Genomic DNA, 13,992 nt, shown 5'->3' with positions numbered 1-13,992 from the left:
TGGTTAATCAGACGTTTTGGATGAGGTAAACAGCGGATTGACAAAATCAGAATCAAAATAATAGAAAAATCATAGTTTACTACTTATGACGTTTTGTTTGTTTTGGTCGTCTAGTGTTTACTGTATCAATTATTTATTTTTGATAAAATTGTTGTCTTAATCTATCACCCTCTCTGATTGCTCACATACGTAACGTACCACATCTTTTTCATCACATCAGCACCATTCACCACGAGATGCTGGATATATCCCTATCTCATGACAAGTGTCTAGTTGTTGCTTTCTTAAACATTAGCAGTCAAAGACGACAACAGCCGTCAGAGATAATGATTTTACTAGATTTCTTCTACTTTCTTTATTCGTCAACGATACTTATCGCTTACATAAAACATTGCATCAAAGTCAGAAACGTAACAAGCAGTCCGCGCGAGGTAAGAAAACTACTGTAATTACACCAGAAAACCTTAGAATATAGGTACTACATGTCTACATGTAATGTAATTCCCTTCAACTACAAGCCCCTTTCCTTGTCATCAGTAGATTTTTGTTCTGTTCTGTAAGATAGAGCCAAACTCACTGTTTCTCCAAGAAGCAAATTGGTCATGAGTCATACTAGTCGTGGTGAAGTGTCTCTTCTTCAAATTAATCTTAGACTAAGATTGGATTCCAGTTTTTACAAATTGGCCAAATTATATTATGTCGTATTTTAGACAATCTCTGTGTGTATATTTTAGTGTGCACGTACACAAAACAAAAGAAAACAGAAAAAAAAAAAAAAAACTGAGAAGATTGCCTAAGTAAGACCCCTTGTTCTCATATCTCTGCATGGGACAGCTTTTGTAGAACTGTATGTACATGATGAACCTCTCTCGGTTATGATTTGTGAGTGTATGTATTTAAGTGAATAATTCTCAATCAATCACGTAGGGCTCTTTAAAAAGAAAACATTTTTTGTATTATATATGATCTACTGGTGCTATGCATTTGGGTTATGTTCTAATTAATCTAAGAGTTAAAACTGGTTTACATTCCTAAAATTGTATTAAACCAATCTATATAGGGTATTATTTTGTTAGCAAATTAATACATTTTGGAAACTTAATTGAGAAACTAATACATTCACTATTTAAAATTAGAAAAGTAGGGTGTTGTGTAATAGAGAGTTTGTGAGATAGGGAGAAATGGTGAGGCATAGGTCTAATGAGAAAATTACAAAAATGGGTATGTATGGGTAAGAAATAAAGCTTTTTTTTCCCTCCAATCATAATTATTCAAATAATTGTTAATATAATTTATTTTTAGAAAACTTCTTAGATACTTTTATTTTTTTCTTTACAATATGATATGAATTTTATTTAATCATTTTCAAATATATTATATAAATCTTTTGTATCCATATACCTTAGTATGTGTACAAATGTCTATACACATTATTATGTGTACAGATGTCTGTACACATTATTAACTTTATAGATGTAATTTGTATAAAAACATTGCAAAGCATATGTACAAACATTTGAAACCCTAAGAATTAAACAATTTTCATCATTACACTTGATAATGTGTAAAGACATTTGTACACATAATAGTGTGTACAGACATCTGTACACTTAATTAGGTGTACGGATCTAAAATTTGTAAAAAATATTTAATATTATCAAATAAAATCATCAAGCAAAATGCATATCCAATTATAAAGAAAAAAACATAGAATTTTTTATTTCTATAAAAATTTAGAATTTTTTTAAATTATTTCTGTAAAAATTTAGATTTTTTTTAATTAATCAGCATTTTTATTTTTAGATTAAATGGAGCATATAATAAAGAAGAAAAAAATTAAAAAGAAAATAAAAATAAAAGACTCAATGACATGTGTTGTAAATATTAAATGTTGATGAGAGTTAGAAAAGTCTTGTGAACAGTAAAAAACAGTAAAAATTGTGATATTTGCTAATTATAAATAGTGATTGCACTACTTTTACAATTATATTTTGAAAACTGTCTATTTTGCCAAATATCTCATCTATATAATACATTTGGGTTTATATTGGTAAACATAAAAAGAAACAATAACCGAAACCGAGTTTAGAATTAGATCCGAATAAAACATTTTTCTATTACCAATTTACTAATTAAACTGGTATACCAGAGTTGTTGCAGTTGATTAGGGTGAACCGATTAGAACCAGTGATTCAAAACAATAACCAATAAATCGGTTTGGTTAAGTTTAAACCGGCTGTGATAGACTCCGACTAGAAAATAGTTTACACAAGAAGACGGAGATGGCGGTGAGACAGAAAAGCTATGGCGACGTTGCCGACATTGATTCGAAGCATGAGGAAGGAGCAAAAACTTATTTTGCCATCTCTCAGAAGAGCTTTTTCTCTATACGATCAGATCAATCTCATCAACAACGTTCCTGAGGATCAGCTCCGATTTCAGGAGTAAGTGAATCATATCAAAACCCCTTTCCTAATTTAAAATTTTCAGCAATGATTGGATATAAAAATGTATTCGATGAGTGATTGCTTTTTTTGGCAGGTTTGATGAGACGAGTTTCACGGTGAATGGGGTTAGATACGAAGGTAGCTTGCTCTGTGTTGGGAATTTGCTTATGTCATGGAGCCCCCGTAACCTCTCTGAGATTTCAACCGATAGGTATCAATGTGATAATCTTTAAACTGCGTAAAGTTTTAATCTTTCATTGTTTTTTAGCAAGTTTACATAATCTATTTCATTGGATGCAGCTTGTCCATCTTTAAGACAGTTCGACCAATTCCAGGTACTAATACATTTAACAATATTTGTTGTGGTTGCGACTCCTTAACCAATTTTACTGTGGTTGATTTGGATCTTTAAGAGACCACATGTTATGTATGCTTACACCATATTGCTAGTGGCTAGAAAAGTTAAAACCTTTTGCACATATTGGAACTGTATTTGACTCTTTATTTTCTGATGGTTTTTGACTACAACCTCTAGAGCTCTTGATTGTTGGGTGTGGAAGATACAACCACACGCTGAAACCGCAAGTCCGTCAGTTTGTAAAGTCAATTGGCATGAAGCTAGAAACAGTTGATTCTGTATGTCTACATCCTCTTGCTTTGTTTTTACTCATGTCCTTGTTCTGTTTTTTTGTTGGAGTATCTGTCTGTGCTTATTGATTAACAAATCTGTTCTACCCAGAGAAATGCTGCATCAACTTACAACGTTCTGAATGAGGAAGGCAGGATTGTGGCTGCTGCTTTGCTTCCTTATGGAGTTACATCGTAAGAAACTCAACAACTCTGGAATATTGTAAAACAATCTTCGAACCACTCGAGTGGATATTCATAGTTGAAACACCAACACGGTCTTGTCTACTGTAAATAAAAATAAATCACTCGAAACTTTTGTAAAGAGAATCAAAATTTCCATCCTTATATGTTCAGGATAACCACATTATTGCAATATTGAAATTGTTCTTGTTCACAGCTTAAACTAGATTCAGTGTTATTTGATAAATAGAAGATACTATCCTGCTTTATTCCATTGTTTACATGAATTGTTCTCCAAGAACACACTGAAAACCTGGTAAAGAACCTAAACCACAAGTACTTCTGTGATTAAAGCATAAAAGATACTGAAAGTAAATGTTGAAAATTCTTCGATACGCCTTGCTCTCCATACCTCTGTTCAACTTATGTACTAAATAGCTAGTAAGACTTTCAACTTAAGCATAACTGTTGAAATGATCTTTCGTTTTCTCGGCAAATGATTATCATCATCTTTCAGTGATACTCAGCTGAGAAGATCATTCGAGCCTGTAAAGTGATTAGAACTTAGCGAATACTCTTTTATGAGTTTGGAGAAGAAAGAATCTTCTCTCTGTAGCAGTTTTGCAGGTGAGTCGAACTCTGCGATTCGCCCTGCTCATGAAAAAGTGATTTTAGAACTCATTGCTATGTGTGTAAATGTATGTGAAAACACATGTATATTGTTCTTACCATCACTCAGAACAAGAACAAGATCACTCTCGATCACTGTGTGGATTCTGTGTGCTATAGTCACCACTGTTCGATCTTTAAACTCTTGACTGATGATCTTTTGTATCACACCATCTGTTGCAGAATCAACTGAAGCAGTGGCTTCATCAAGCACCAGTATGTTGCTTTTCTTCAACAACACCCTTCCAAGACAGACCAACTGTCTTTGCCCTACGCTCCAGTTTTCTCCATTTTCAACCACTGTTACATTCATTTATAATTCTTAGTTTTCATTGTCCTGAAACCATTAATTTAAATATTCTTCTCATAAAGATTTCAGAACACTCACCTGTAGCATCCAGCTTCTTATCCTTTGCACGAATGATTTCTCCCAATTGGCATTTATCAAGAGCCTAAATATCACCTTGTATTAGAATATATGTCAAAGTAAAGCAGAGAAGAATTACAGAGAGTGTTTTGCAGGTTTGTTACCTCCCATATTTCACGATCAGTGTACTGAGCTAGAGGGTCTAGATTCAATCTGATTGTTCCATCAAATAGTGCTGGATCTTGAGGAATAATCCCAAGCCTTGATCTCAAGTCATGTAGACCTATCTTGGTTATATCCACATTATCAATAACTATGGTTCCTTGACTTGGCTCTACAATCCTAAATAATGCCTGAATTAGAGTTGATTTGCCGCTTCCTGTTCTTCCTACAACTCCAATCTTTTTTCCTCCTGGAAACTCACAGGTGATGTTCTTCAAGACAGCTGGGAAATGTTCTGCATAGCGGACCTGGAACAAAGACATCTCAGTATTGAGAATCTTGATTTACATCTGTTTCTGTGAACTTGGTTCTTCATTTCACAATCATATTTTTAACATCTACTTTGTTATTTACCTGTAGGTCTCTGAAGACGATTGATCCTACATTTGGCCAGTTATCAAGAGGTCTGTGATCATCAATTACTAGAGGTGCTTCACTGGGAATTTTGGAGTACTGAAGAATTCTTTCTACAGAAATCATCTTGTTTTCTGCGTTGCATATGTTCCATATTACTGTGGCTTGTAGAACATTCAAACTTAAGCCATATGTGACCCCAAGACCAGCAATACCTGTAAGGAAAGGTGAACAAGAAGTTTGAGTTCTGATCCCATTAGAAGAAGTAGTTACTGATTTATGATGTATGAAACTTACTTGGATTTATGACACCTTCAGGGAGAGTCACAAGTAACACCAAGGAAAAAGCAAAGACAAAATGAGACAGCAAATTCAACCGGAAAGAAAGCCACTCCATTGCGGATGCAACATGAAACCAAGGCCTTGAATGGCTATCAATTAGAATAAGGTTTGAGCTAATGAAGCGCTCTCGTTGATCAAAAGCACGTATTGTTGTTGCACCAGCAAGCGATTCAGCGAAATGGTGGAGGATTGGAGCTCTTTCTACTCCCGACATGCGTGACAGTTCTCTTGCTGTTGGTGTGTAATATCTCTGAAGAAAACACGAGCATAAAAAAACAGTAAGCAAGAATTGTTGTATCATTTTCAAGAAAATGGATTTGTTTTCTCTCTTACCTGGTAAAACACGCAGGCTATTGCTACTGGAAGGAAGATGACACAAACTTGCCAAGCCACTTGCGACATGACAAAGATGGTTCCAACAATTTGAATGATCGAAAAAGCACACCAACCTAGTCTGACTGCCATTTCCAAATCCAGGACACTTTGATCTGTGGATGCCTATTATAAAACATGAACAAAACCGAGGTATATTTTTCAGTCTAGATTATTAATAAAAACATGTTTTTTGTTAGATTGATTCTGGTATTTTACCCTGTTCAAGATTCTTCCTGTTGGAGTTGAATCGAAAAATGACATGGGAGCTCTGAAAATGCTGCAGAGCATCCTTGAGAAGAACGTCTCTGCTGTTAGAAGTCCACCTATCGCGACTAGAATAGTCCTTGCTAAAACACAAAGTGAACTTCCTGCAGCAAGAAGTGCATAAACAAGTAAAATCCGATCCATTCTTAACTTTGGTGTGGATTCAGCAGTTGGAGGAGCAGTCCATGCCATCCAGTAATTGCTAGCGATCTGTAGCATTTGAAAGCAAGACTGAGCCAATATTATGAGTGGCACAAGCAATCCGCCTTTTACAGTTGTTAAATATGCCATGTAAACTTCTTTGCCAATTACTCCTTTCTCTATTTCTTCATCTTGCACTAGCTTTGCTTCTTTCTTTTTATTCTCTGTTGAAATGTTATGCTCTGAGTCACACTGTGTCTGTAGACTCTCTGAAATTGATGCTATGTCATCTTTTGATTTATCTTTGAAGTTTCTGCTTGATTTTTCAATTGATAGGATTGAGTCTAGTGCTACGTTATGAGCTCCTACAAGAACTTCAAAGCCTATGTTTTGTTTTAGAAGCTCTTCGAATTTGCCTGCTTGCATCACTCTTCCGTTTTGCATCACCTGTTTTAGAGTACAAACACTAATGTTAATGGAAACTACAGCTTCTTTTGCATTTCCTTATTACCAATGGTGGTTTCTCTTACCAGGATTAGATCTGCTGCTGGAAGGAACTCGACTTGATGGGTAACGTAAAGTACAGTCTTTTCTTTCAGTATCCCCATTAAGCAGTCCTGCAAAACCAGTAAACAAATAACATTGTCAATTGCGGAGTTCTAAGAGAGCAAGGAAGGATCAAAGATTACAAATTTCCATGAACATTATTATACTTCGAAGAGTTGTCTTCCTGTATGAGCGTCAACAGCACTAAAAGGATCATCCAGTAGATATATATCAGCATTCTGATAAACCGCTCGAGCAATCTGTATCCTTTGCTTCTGACCTCCACTCATGTTTATCCCTCTCTCTCCAATCTCTGTCAGGTCTCCATTAGAGAAAAGTTCAAAGTCTTTAATCAAAGCACATGCTTTAACAGTTCTCTCATACTTCTCGCTTTCATAAATGCTTCCAAACAAAATGTTATCTCTTATAGTCCCGCTTAGTATCCATGGCGATTGAGGAACATAAGCTTGTTTACCACTAACTCTAACTGTTCCCTTCAGCTTCTGAATCTCCCCTAAGATTGATGAGAGTAAACTTGATTTTCCTGATCCTACAGCTCCACAAACCGCCACTTTCATTCCTCTTTTTACTTTCAGTTCTATCTCATCAAGAGTCGGTCTGCTTGGCTCAGGTTCCCAACTGAAAGCTCCATTTTCTATTTCAATACTTAACTCTGCATGATCATTTGAGGAATACTCAACTGCATCCTTCTGAGTCTCACTTTGTTGAAGATAAGAAGCAATTCTATCTGCAGAGACCTTGCACTGAACAAGCGCTGAGAGAAGATCCGGTAAACCGAAAATGGGACTTTGTAACATTTGAAACGTTGCAAGAGCAGACAATACTGCTCCAGCTGTTAGCTTCACTCCCAGTAACATACAAGTAACAAAAGTCACCACAGAGATCAATGAAGGAGCTCCCCAAAGGATGAAAGTAGTGAAGGCTTGTAACCTCAAAGACTTCCATAAACAATCATACTCTTTCTTTCGTAACGTTTTAACCTTGTTGAGAAATTGGTTATCCCACGCTTGAAGCTTGAGAATCTTCATGTTTTTAAGAATCTCTGAAGTTGCTTTCATTCTATCATCTTTAGCATTCATGATATCTGATTGGTAGTTTCTCTGAAGCTTTGTCAGGGGGTAGTTGCACGCCATCACCATGAAAGTTGTGACCAATGCAGCTAAAGCTCCAAGTCCCAAATGTTTTTGCAAGATATATATCGCCGATAATATCTGTATAGGTAACATCCATATGGTGTTTACATACCAAATGAAATCAGTGATTCTCTGAACATCTACACTCATGTAGTTGATGATCTCTCCGCTCGTGTGGCTTTGCCGTGATTGACTTGATAATAGTAAACCTTTTTGGTATATATGCGATATCAAAGCTGCTCGAAGGCGCATTCCTAGCTGACGAGCTCCAAAGATCCATTGCCTTTGAGTAACTGTCTCGACGATTTTGGCACTTAGAAACCCGAGTGCAAGAAGGTAACCATGGTTTAAGCTCTGGGATTGTTTCTCACTTAGAAACACTACAAAGTCATTGATGAGATATGGTCCGATGTAAGCTGTGCTCGCGTTTACAACTGCAAATACCGCGTTGATCGCGGCTTTCCTCCAGACGTATCGAAGAACCGACTTATAAAAGAAAGCGTTTCCAGGTCCTTCTTCTTCTTTGGTGGTTTTCAGTTTCTGGTCAAAGGCATGAGAGCAAAAACGAGCAGAGTCTTTCACATCTATGTCTGGTACATCTTCTTTGCCGAGAGGTCTCTTGTACCCGAGGGAGAACAAAGGGTTTATCCATGAGAAAGTGACGCGTTGGAAGAGAGTAGCGTTCCCATATGGAGAAGTAGAAGAAGAGGAAGAAGAAGAATCTTTCTTGTCTTGCTCAGTTTCGCCACCAAGTAGTAGTGGCTCTGTGATTCCGTTGGCTTCAAGAAGACGGAAACCGGTTTGCCCTCTGATTGAAACAGCCAGCAAGAACAAGGATGCAAGAAGACCAGTCAAGTCGGCATAATCCTGAAACCCTAGAGGCTTGTGTTTCGAGGTTATGAAGTGAGCATCAAAGGCAAAGGATAAGATGAAACTACAGAGCCACCATGACCTTAACATCCAAGGAAACTTAACAAGCCTCTTTTCTCTGATCTTCACCACAACAACAGAAACAATCAACCACGAGAAAGCCTGCGAAACTTCAGCGGAGAAGACAGAAACAGAGGAATCACACCATGACACCACGCTGTCTCGAAACAGCAAAAGCAAGATAAAGCAATGAGTCCCGAAGATCGAAACAGAGCAGATAAGAGATATGTTGTAAGAGAAGCTCTGCTTCACGGTTATGCTCTGCTTCTTCAAGTCTTCTTCTACATCATTATATCCTCTGTTTCTCACTACACCAAACCATTTCAGTGCCAAATGAGTAACATAAAAAGCAAGGAAGGCCACTGGCATAGCCATGCTTATACGTTCCTTCAAGCAAAGCGAGTTTTGTTGCAACCATTGCGTTCTCATGAGATGAAAACACGTTTCTGCTGCTCATATTAAAGCAAGCACAATCAGGTAAAAGGACGAAAAATATTGAATACATAAACAAGTTTCTCGATTATAATAATATTTTTAGTTTCATGATCAGATAAAAGTAGAAACTTTTCAAGTGAGAGATTATCAACTTTACCTGCGGAACTAAAGAGCTTGAACATAGCTTCTTCTTGGTTTGAGAAACACTAGAGATGATTGGAGATGATCAGATGATAAAGTTCATGTTTTGTCTTCAGATAAGAGTTGCATAAGGCCGGAGAGAGAGAGAGAGAGAGAGAGAGCTAGAGAGTGTTGTGTGTGTGAGACAAGTTTTGAGTTTATAGTGAAAAGTGACGCCAGCTACAAAAATACGTATGGCCGACAAAAATTAAATCTTTATAAAAAGACTTATATCTCTAAAAGACTAAACGATTATCTTTACAGAATTAATTTCTTTGTTTACAGTATTCTTTTGAAAACGTGACTTTTCATATCAATTTTTCTTTTCTTTTTTAATTAACAAAAACTGAGTAATTATTTTTCCATCAGTGACATGCACTAAAACTAAAACTATTTATTTAAACAAATTTTACTAACTTAAAAACTAAAACTATTTATGGTGAGGGTGTGACGCCTACTAACACTAAAACCTTTTATTAGAACAAAAGTAAGCAATGATGTGGTCACTATATACTATTAATTAATTAATGATGTGTCCCTTGAAAAACATTGATGAAGTCTAACGATTATGTTTTCCGGCCATACGCAAGTGCCGGCCATGCAAGTTATTAATTATGATAAACGGTTTCATTTTTACTTAGCATACTTTACACCAAAGCTCTTTCAATTTGTAGTTGAAACCTTAGATCCGGCTTTTCATTAATAACTCAATACTTTTTTGTCGATATAAACTTGATTCTTTATGGAAATATTACCGTGATCGGCTGATCGCTGGGGTGTACTTGGATACATTTTTGTTTGGTAAAGGAAGTAAGAACACTGTATAATTTCATAATGTAAACTCACGTGTAAGTGTATTTAAGTATTGTAAAATTGATGAAAAGTATATACGAAATAATCAATATTAATGAAATATATATAGTAGAATCGTTGTACGTTACACATGTTTCGTCGAATTTTGATTTGACTTGGTATTAATGAAAGTTTTGCTGTTTAACGTAAGGATGTACTTACGTGTCAGAATCGTACGTTGAAATGACTTCCGTGTATGAAAGTTAGGCTCGACGCTTTTGGAAAAGAGTGAGTGAGAGAGATTCCAATTCGATTTGATTCCCAATGCTTGCTGTCCTTTTCCACTAAACTGCAGGTGGTTGGGACCATATATGAGCGACTGCGATACTACACACTATCCTCCACTGTATAATACCAATATATAGTATATGATAGAGTTGATCTGGCAGAATTCTCAAATCATCATCAACGTCATGCCATTAAAGTGGTATACAACCACAAAACTAGATGACTGGCGAAGAAAAAAAAAAACTATTGTAACTTTTTTCTTCTAATAATTATAACGTGATTAGTTATCCCTTTCTATGATTTTTGGTTGTATATTCTACTTGCCATAATAGTTTCTTAAATTGCTATTTTCAGTTATTTTTGTTTGATCGAAGTGACACTTTAACAAAAAAAAGTATATATATATATTTGACAATTTAAAGCAAAAAAAAAAAGAGAGAGAAAAAAAAAAGACAAAAAGACAGAAAATGATATCCATTAATCTTCGCCGCGAGTCCCACACCGTCACTCCCACTAATTGTTGCATTTGCATGTAAGCGTGGGAAGTATATATGGTATTTCAATTCCTTAATATGATATTTTGAGTTCCTAGATATCATTGTTATATATATATCGTTAAAGGGTTGTTCAATAAAGAAGTATAAGAATTAGAATACGCATATGCGTATGCAAGATTCGTTACATAACATAGAAAGTTAGAAACACAATAACGATGAAAGAACAAAAGGGTATGACTGCATGAGTGATGAGTCATTTATTTTATCATTACATAAGTCGATGTCTTTTGGCCCATAATTTGAGTCGAGACGCCGCTGCTGACCCCAATATTCTTCCATCGAAATACGTACCGGCAAAGATTTTCTTGATAGATCAGCGTCAAGCGTCTCCAACATCGATGTGACGGGTTTAACCGGTCTTACTAGGGCCGTATGGAACCGGTTTTGGTAGATCCGATTGAAAATACGCTGTGATTTGTCCAGAAGTTCGAATCTTGTTCAACTCAGTTCTTGCATAGGCGAATTATAAGGACTAGTGTACGATTATCCACTAAATTTTAAATAATATGTCTATATAATATACCTGCTTGCTCCGGTCCAGCGTTGCCAACGTTGGTTGTAAGGGCAGGTTCGAAAATAGTTTATGATTTGTCAAGGTTTAAATTTTAATATATATATATATATGTTATTCTACCAGAATTTTGAATCTTTAAAGGCTGACACCGACAAAGTATGATAATCTATATATACATCTTTCAAGTATATTTTGGGTTCTACCTTTTTATTAATAGTTATTTACAAAGTTAATCTCTAAAATTTTTCCAAACATAGCGCTATTTCAGATTTTGTTTCCTAATTGAAAAATTACAGCAAAATAAATATGGAATCAGAAACTATGATATATTTAACCACATCTTCTATTGTATTTTGAAAATATTCTATCTCTTAATCCTTTATAAACAAAGAAAACAACAATTTGATTGACATTTTGTTTTCCAAAATTTGATTATTAACTAAGAAGAACTTCGATTCACATTTATTTAAATATTATAATTAATATATATAAACTTAATAAAATTTTAAAATATTACGAATATGTAAAATTAAAAAAAATTACAATACTATATAATAAGGTTATATAGTAAATGAGTTACAAAAAGGACATGTTGGAATTAATGAAATATCATTAAATTTGTGCTAACACGGGTTAAATCCTCATTTAGTTACTTGTCAACACTATTAATATTATTTGACATATAAAATTAAAAGTTGATTTAACTAAGATTGTGTAAAATAATTAAATCATTAAGAAAAATGTGACTTAATCATATCGTATAAATGACTTATTATTTATTTAGATCCTTTATTTTTTGTTATAATAATTAAAAATAAAAAAATATAATCTCAAACACTAAACAAAACAAACTAAATATAACAAACAAATGTTCATGAAATATATTACGGGTTAAAAAATAATATAAATATTTAGCAGCACAAACGGCCGAGAAATTTAGTTATTCCTCTATTTGCAAAACATCCAATATTTAAATAACAAATACAATATAAAATATAAATACTAATAAAAAAATGCAGGCGGTGTACCGCGGGTTAAAATCTAGTTAAGTCTATAAATCATGTCCGAAAAATAACCTAGACCAAATAACTTAAGGAGAACTAAAACCAGGCCGGTTCACAAATTATGTGTCATCTTAACATGTATAATGTATTAGTCTTTTTTTTGTTGTTAAATTATATATATCTTATTATATAAACCTTAGTTTTCAAAGTTAATAATTCATATAATGGAGACACGTGTCAAGTATGTCGTTAATATTTTGATATGTGTGAAAATAAATTTATTTAATAATTATAAAAAAAAAATCCTAAAAATAAAAGGATTACAATAAATATTTTTGAAAAGTATATAAAACCAAAAGTGATCTATTACATCACTAATTCTAATAGGAAAATTATCTATTAAATTACTAATATCAATAGGAAAATATGTGCAATTAATAAGGAAAATATTTGCAATTTAATTGCAATTAATAAGAAAAATATTTACAATTCGATTGCAATTTTTATTTATTATAATCATATAGTAAAAAGAAATTTATACAGAAAAATGATAAAAGTATAAAAACATTTAATGTGTTAAAATTAGTGATAAACATAATATAGGAAAAATAAGAAATTAATGTAACTTTTTAATTTTTTCAATCGGTGAATGATTTGATAGCTTATTTAATATTATGTTATTATATAAACCTTGATTTTCAAAGTTAGTAACTTCACGACACATGTCAATTTTAAAAATTAATGAACTGTCATGTGTTATACAAAAAAAAATTAAACATATTTGTAAATTATAAGAATTTAACAATTTAAACAATTTAATAAACATAAAAAGATAGTTTATATATGTATATAAAAAAATGTAATGTTAAATTATTAATTCTATAAGAAAAAGAATTAAGAAAATTATACAATTAATTACTATAATACAATAATTAAATATACTGTCAATTATTAGTAATAAAAGAAAAAGGATCGTAGATAATCACTTTTACATATTTTCTTATATCCGCATTAATATACGGGTCTAATCTAGTATATATATATATATATATGTAATTATAGTATTTTCATGTGAAATATCTTGTTCTCAAACAATATGCATGTACGTATGGGTATGTTAGTGATTTCGATGTGAGTTTCTTGGTGGTTTCTGTCATTTTTCTTCTTATGTTTAGATGCGTAACCAACTTGCTTTTTTCTTAACTTTGGAAAAATACAAAAACAAAAAGTATATATAGAAAAAGACCCACCTCAATTCAAATGATGAAGTTCGTAATCTATAGCATACCATAAGAATGATTCATGGTACGATAAGTCTATAATTTATTGTCCACACATTCGTTGCACATATTACAAAGTCACATGGATTTAAGGTTATATTAAATCTGAATATACTGTAATCTTAAAAGCATACTAGGTGCTTCCCCACGCAACGCGTGGGTTGTAGTGTAGTTGGCACTTTCTTGTTTTTTTTGGTCTTTTTCGTTTTCTCTTTTGTATTATTTCGTTTTAATTAGGCATATACGGGCTTTGCCGTCACTTTTATTTATACACTATATGTTTATACCATTTCGTTCAGATGTGTATAATTGTGCTGTTTA

The 13,992-nt window shown here is 33.5% G+C and overlaps 2 protein-coding genes across 3 annotated transcripts; one reads left to right on the top strand and one right to left on the bottom strand.

Annotated features, from left to right (window-relative positions):
• Positions 2,265–4,198, top strand: LOC104749325. Its single transcript, XM_010470924.2, has 6 exons — positions 2,265–2,444; positions 2,542–2,658; positions 2,748–2,782; positions 2,983–3,083; positions 3,187–3,269; positions 4,110–4,198. Exons 1-6 carry the CDS (start codon positions 2,305–2,307, stop codon positions 4,117–4,119), a joined length of 486 nt encoding a protein of 161 aa, XP_010469226.1. The 5' UTR covers positions 2,265–2,304; the 3' UTR covers positions 4,120–4,198.
• On the bottom strand, positions 3,400–9,383 carry LOC104749326 (ABC transporter C family member 9). Of its 2 annotated transcripts, none has more exons than XM_010470927.2 (11): positions 9,214–9,383; positions 6,705–9,067; positions 6,522–6,608; positions 5,803–6,438; positions 5,545–5,709; positions 5,167–5,461; positions 4,870–5,084; positions 4,458–4,763; positions 4,315–4,378; positions 3,987–4,226; positions 3,400–3,908 (listed from the first exon to the last, which is right to left on the bottom strand). In XM_010470927.2, the coding sequence occupies exons 1-11, from the start codon at positions 9,236–9,238 to the stop codon at positions 3,781–3,783; spliced, it is 4,524 nt and encodes a 1,507-aa protein (XP_010469229.1). In that variant the 5' UTR covers positions 9,239–9,383; the 3' UTR covers positions 3,400–3,780. The 2 variants fall into 2 exon arrangements, with proteins under 2 accessions (XP_010469229.1, XP_010469228.1); XM_010470926.2 differs by having other exon boundaries at positions 6,705–9,070; positions 9,214–9,379.

Source organism: Camelina sativa, chromosome 16 (assembly GCF_000633955.1).
Source record: "Camelina sativa cultivar DH55 chromosome 16, Cs, whole genome shotgun sequence".
Classification (NCBI taxonomy): domain Eukaryota; kingdom Viridiplantae; phylum Streptophyta; class Magnoliopsida; order Brassicales; family Brassicaceae; genus Camelina; species Camelina sativa.
The sequence above is the reverse complement of the archived record's forward strand: the minus strand, read 5'-3'. Positions and strand labels throughout refer to the sequence as shown.

Bases quoted from the DNA above. Each gene is read 5' to 3' on its own strand.
- LOC104749326 (XM_010470926.2), bottom strand. From the start codon at position 9,238: ATGTTCAAGCTCTTTAGTTCCGCAG. The intron at 5,710-5,802 runs GTAAAATACCAG...GTTTTATAATAG, and splicing joins CAGGAAGAATCTTGAACAGG to GCATCCACAGATCAAAGTGT. The intron at 4,379-4,457 runs GTAACAAACCTG...GGTGATATTTAG, and splicing joins CTGATCGTGAAATATGGGAG to GCTCTTGATAAATGCCAATT.
- LOC104749325 (XM_010470924.2), top strand. From the start codon at position 2,305: ATGGCGACGTTGCCGACATTGATTCGAAGCATGAGGAAGGAGCAAAAA. The intron at 2,659-2,747 runs GTATCAATGTGA...CATTGGATGCAG, and splicing joins TCTGAGATTTCAACCGATAG to CTTGTCCATCTTTAAGACAG. The intron at 2,783-2,982 runs GTACTAATACAT...TACAACCTCTAG, and splicing joins GACAGTTCGACCAATTCCAG to AGCTCTTGATTGTTGGGTGT.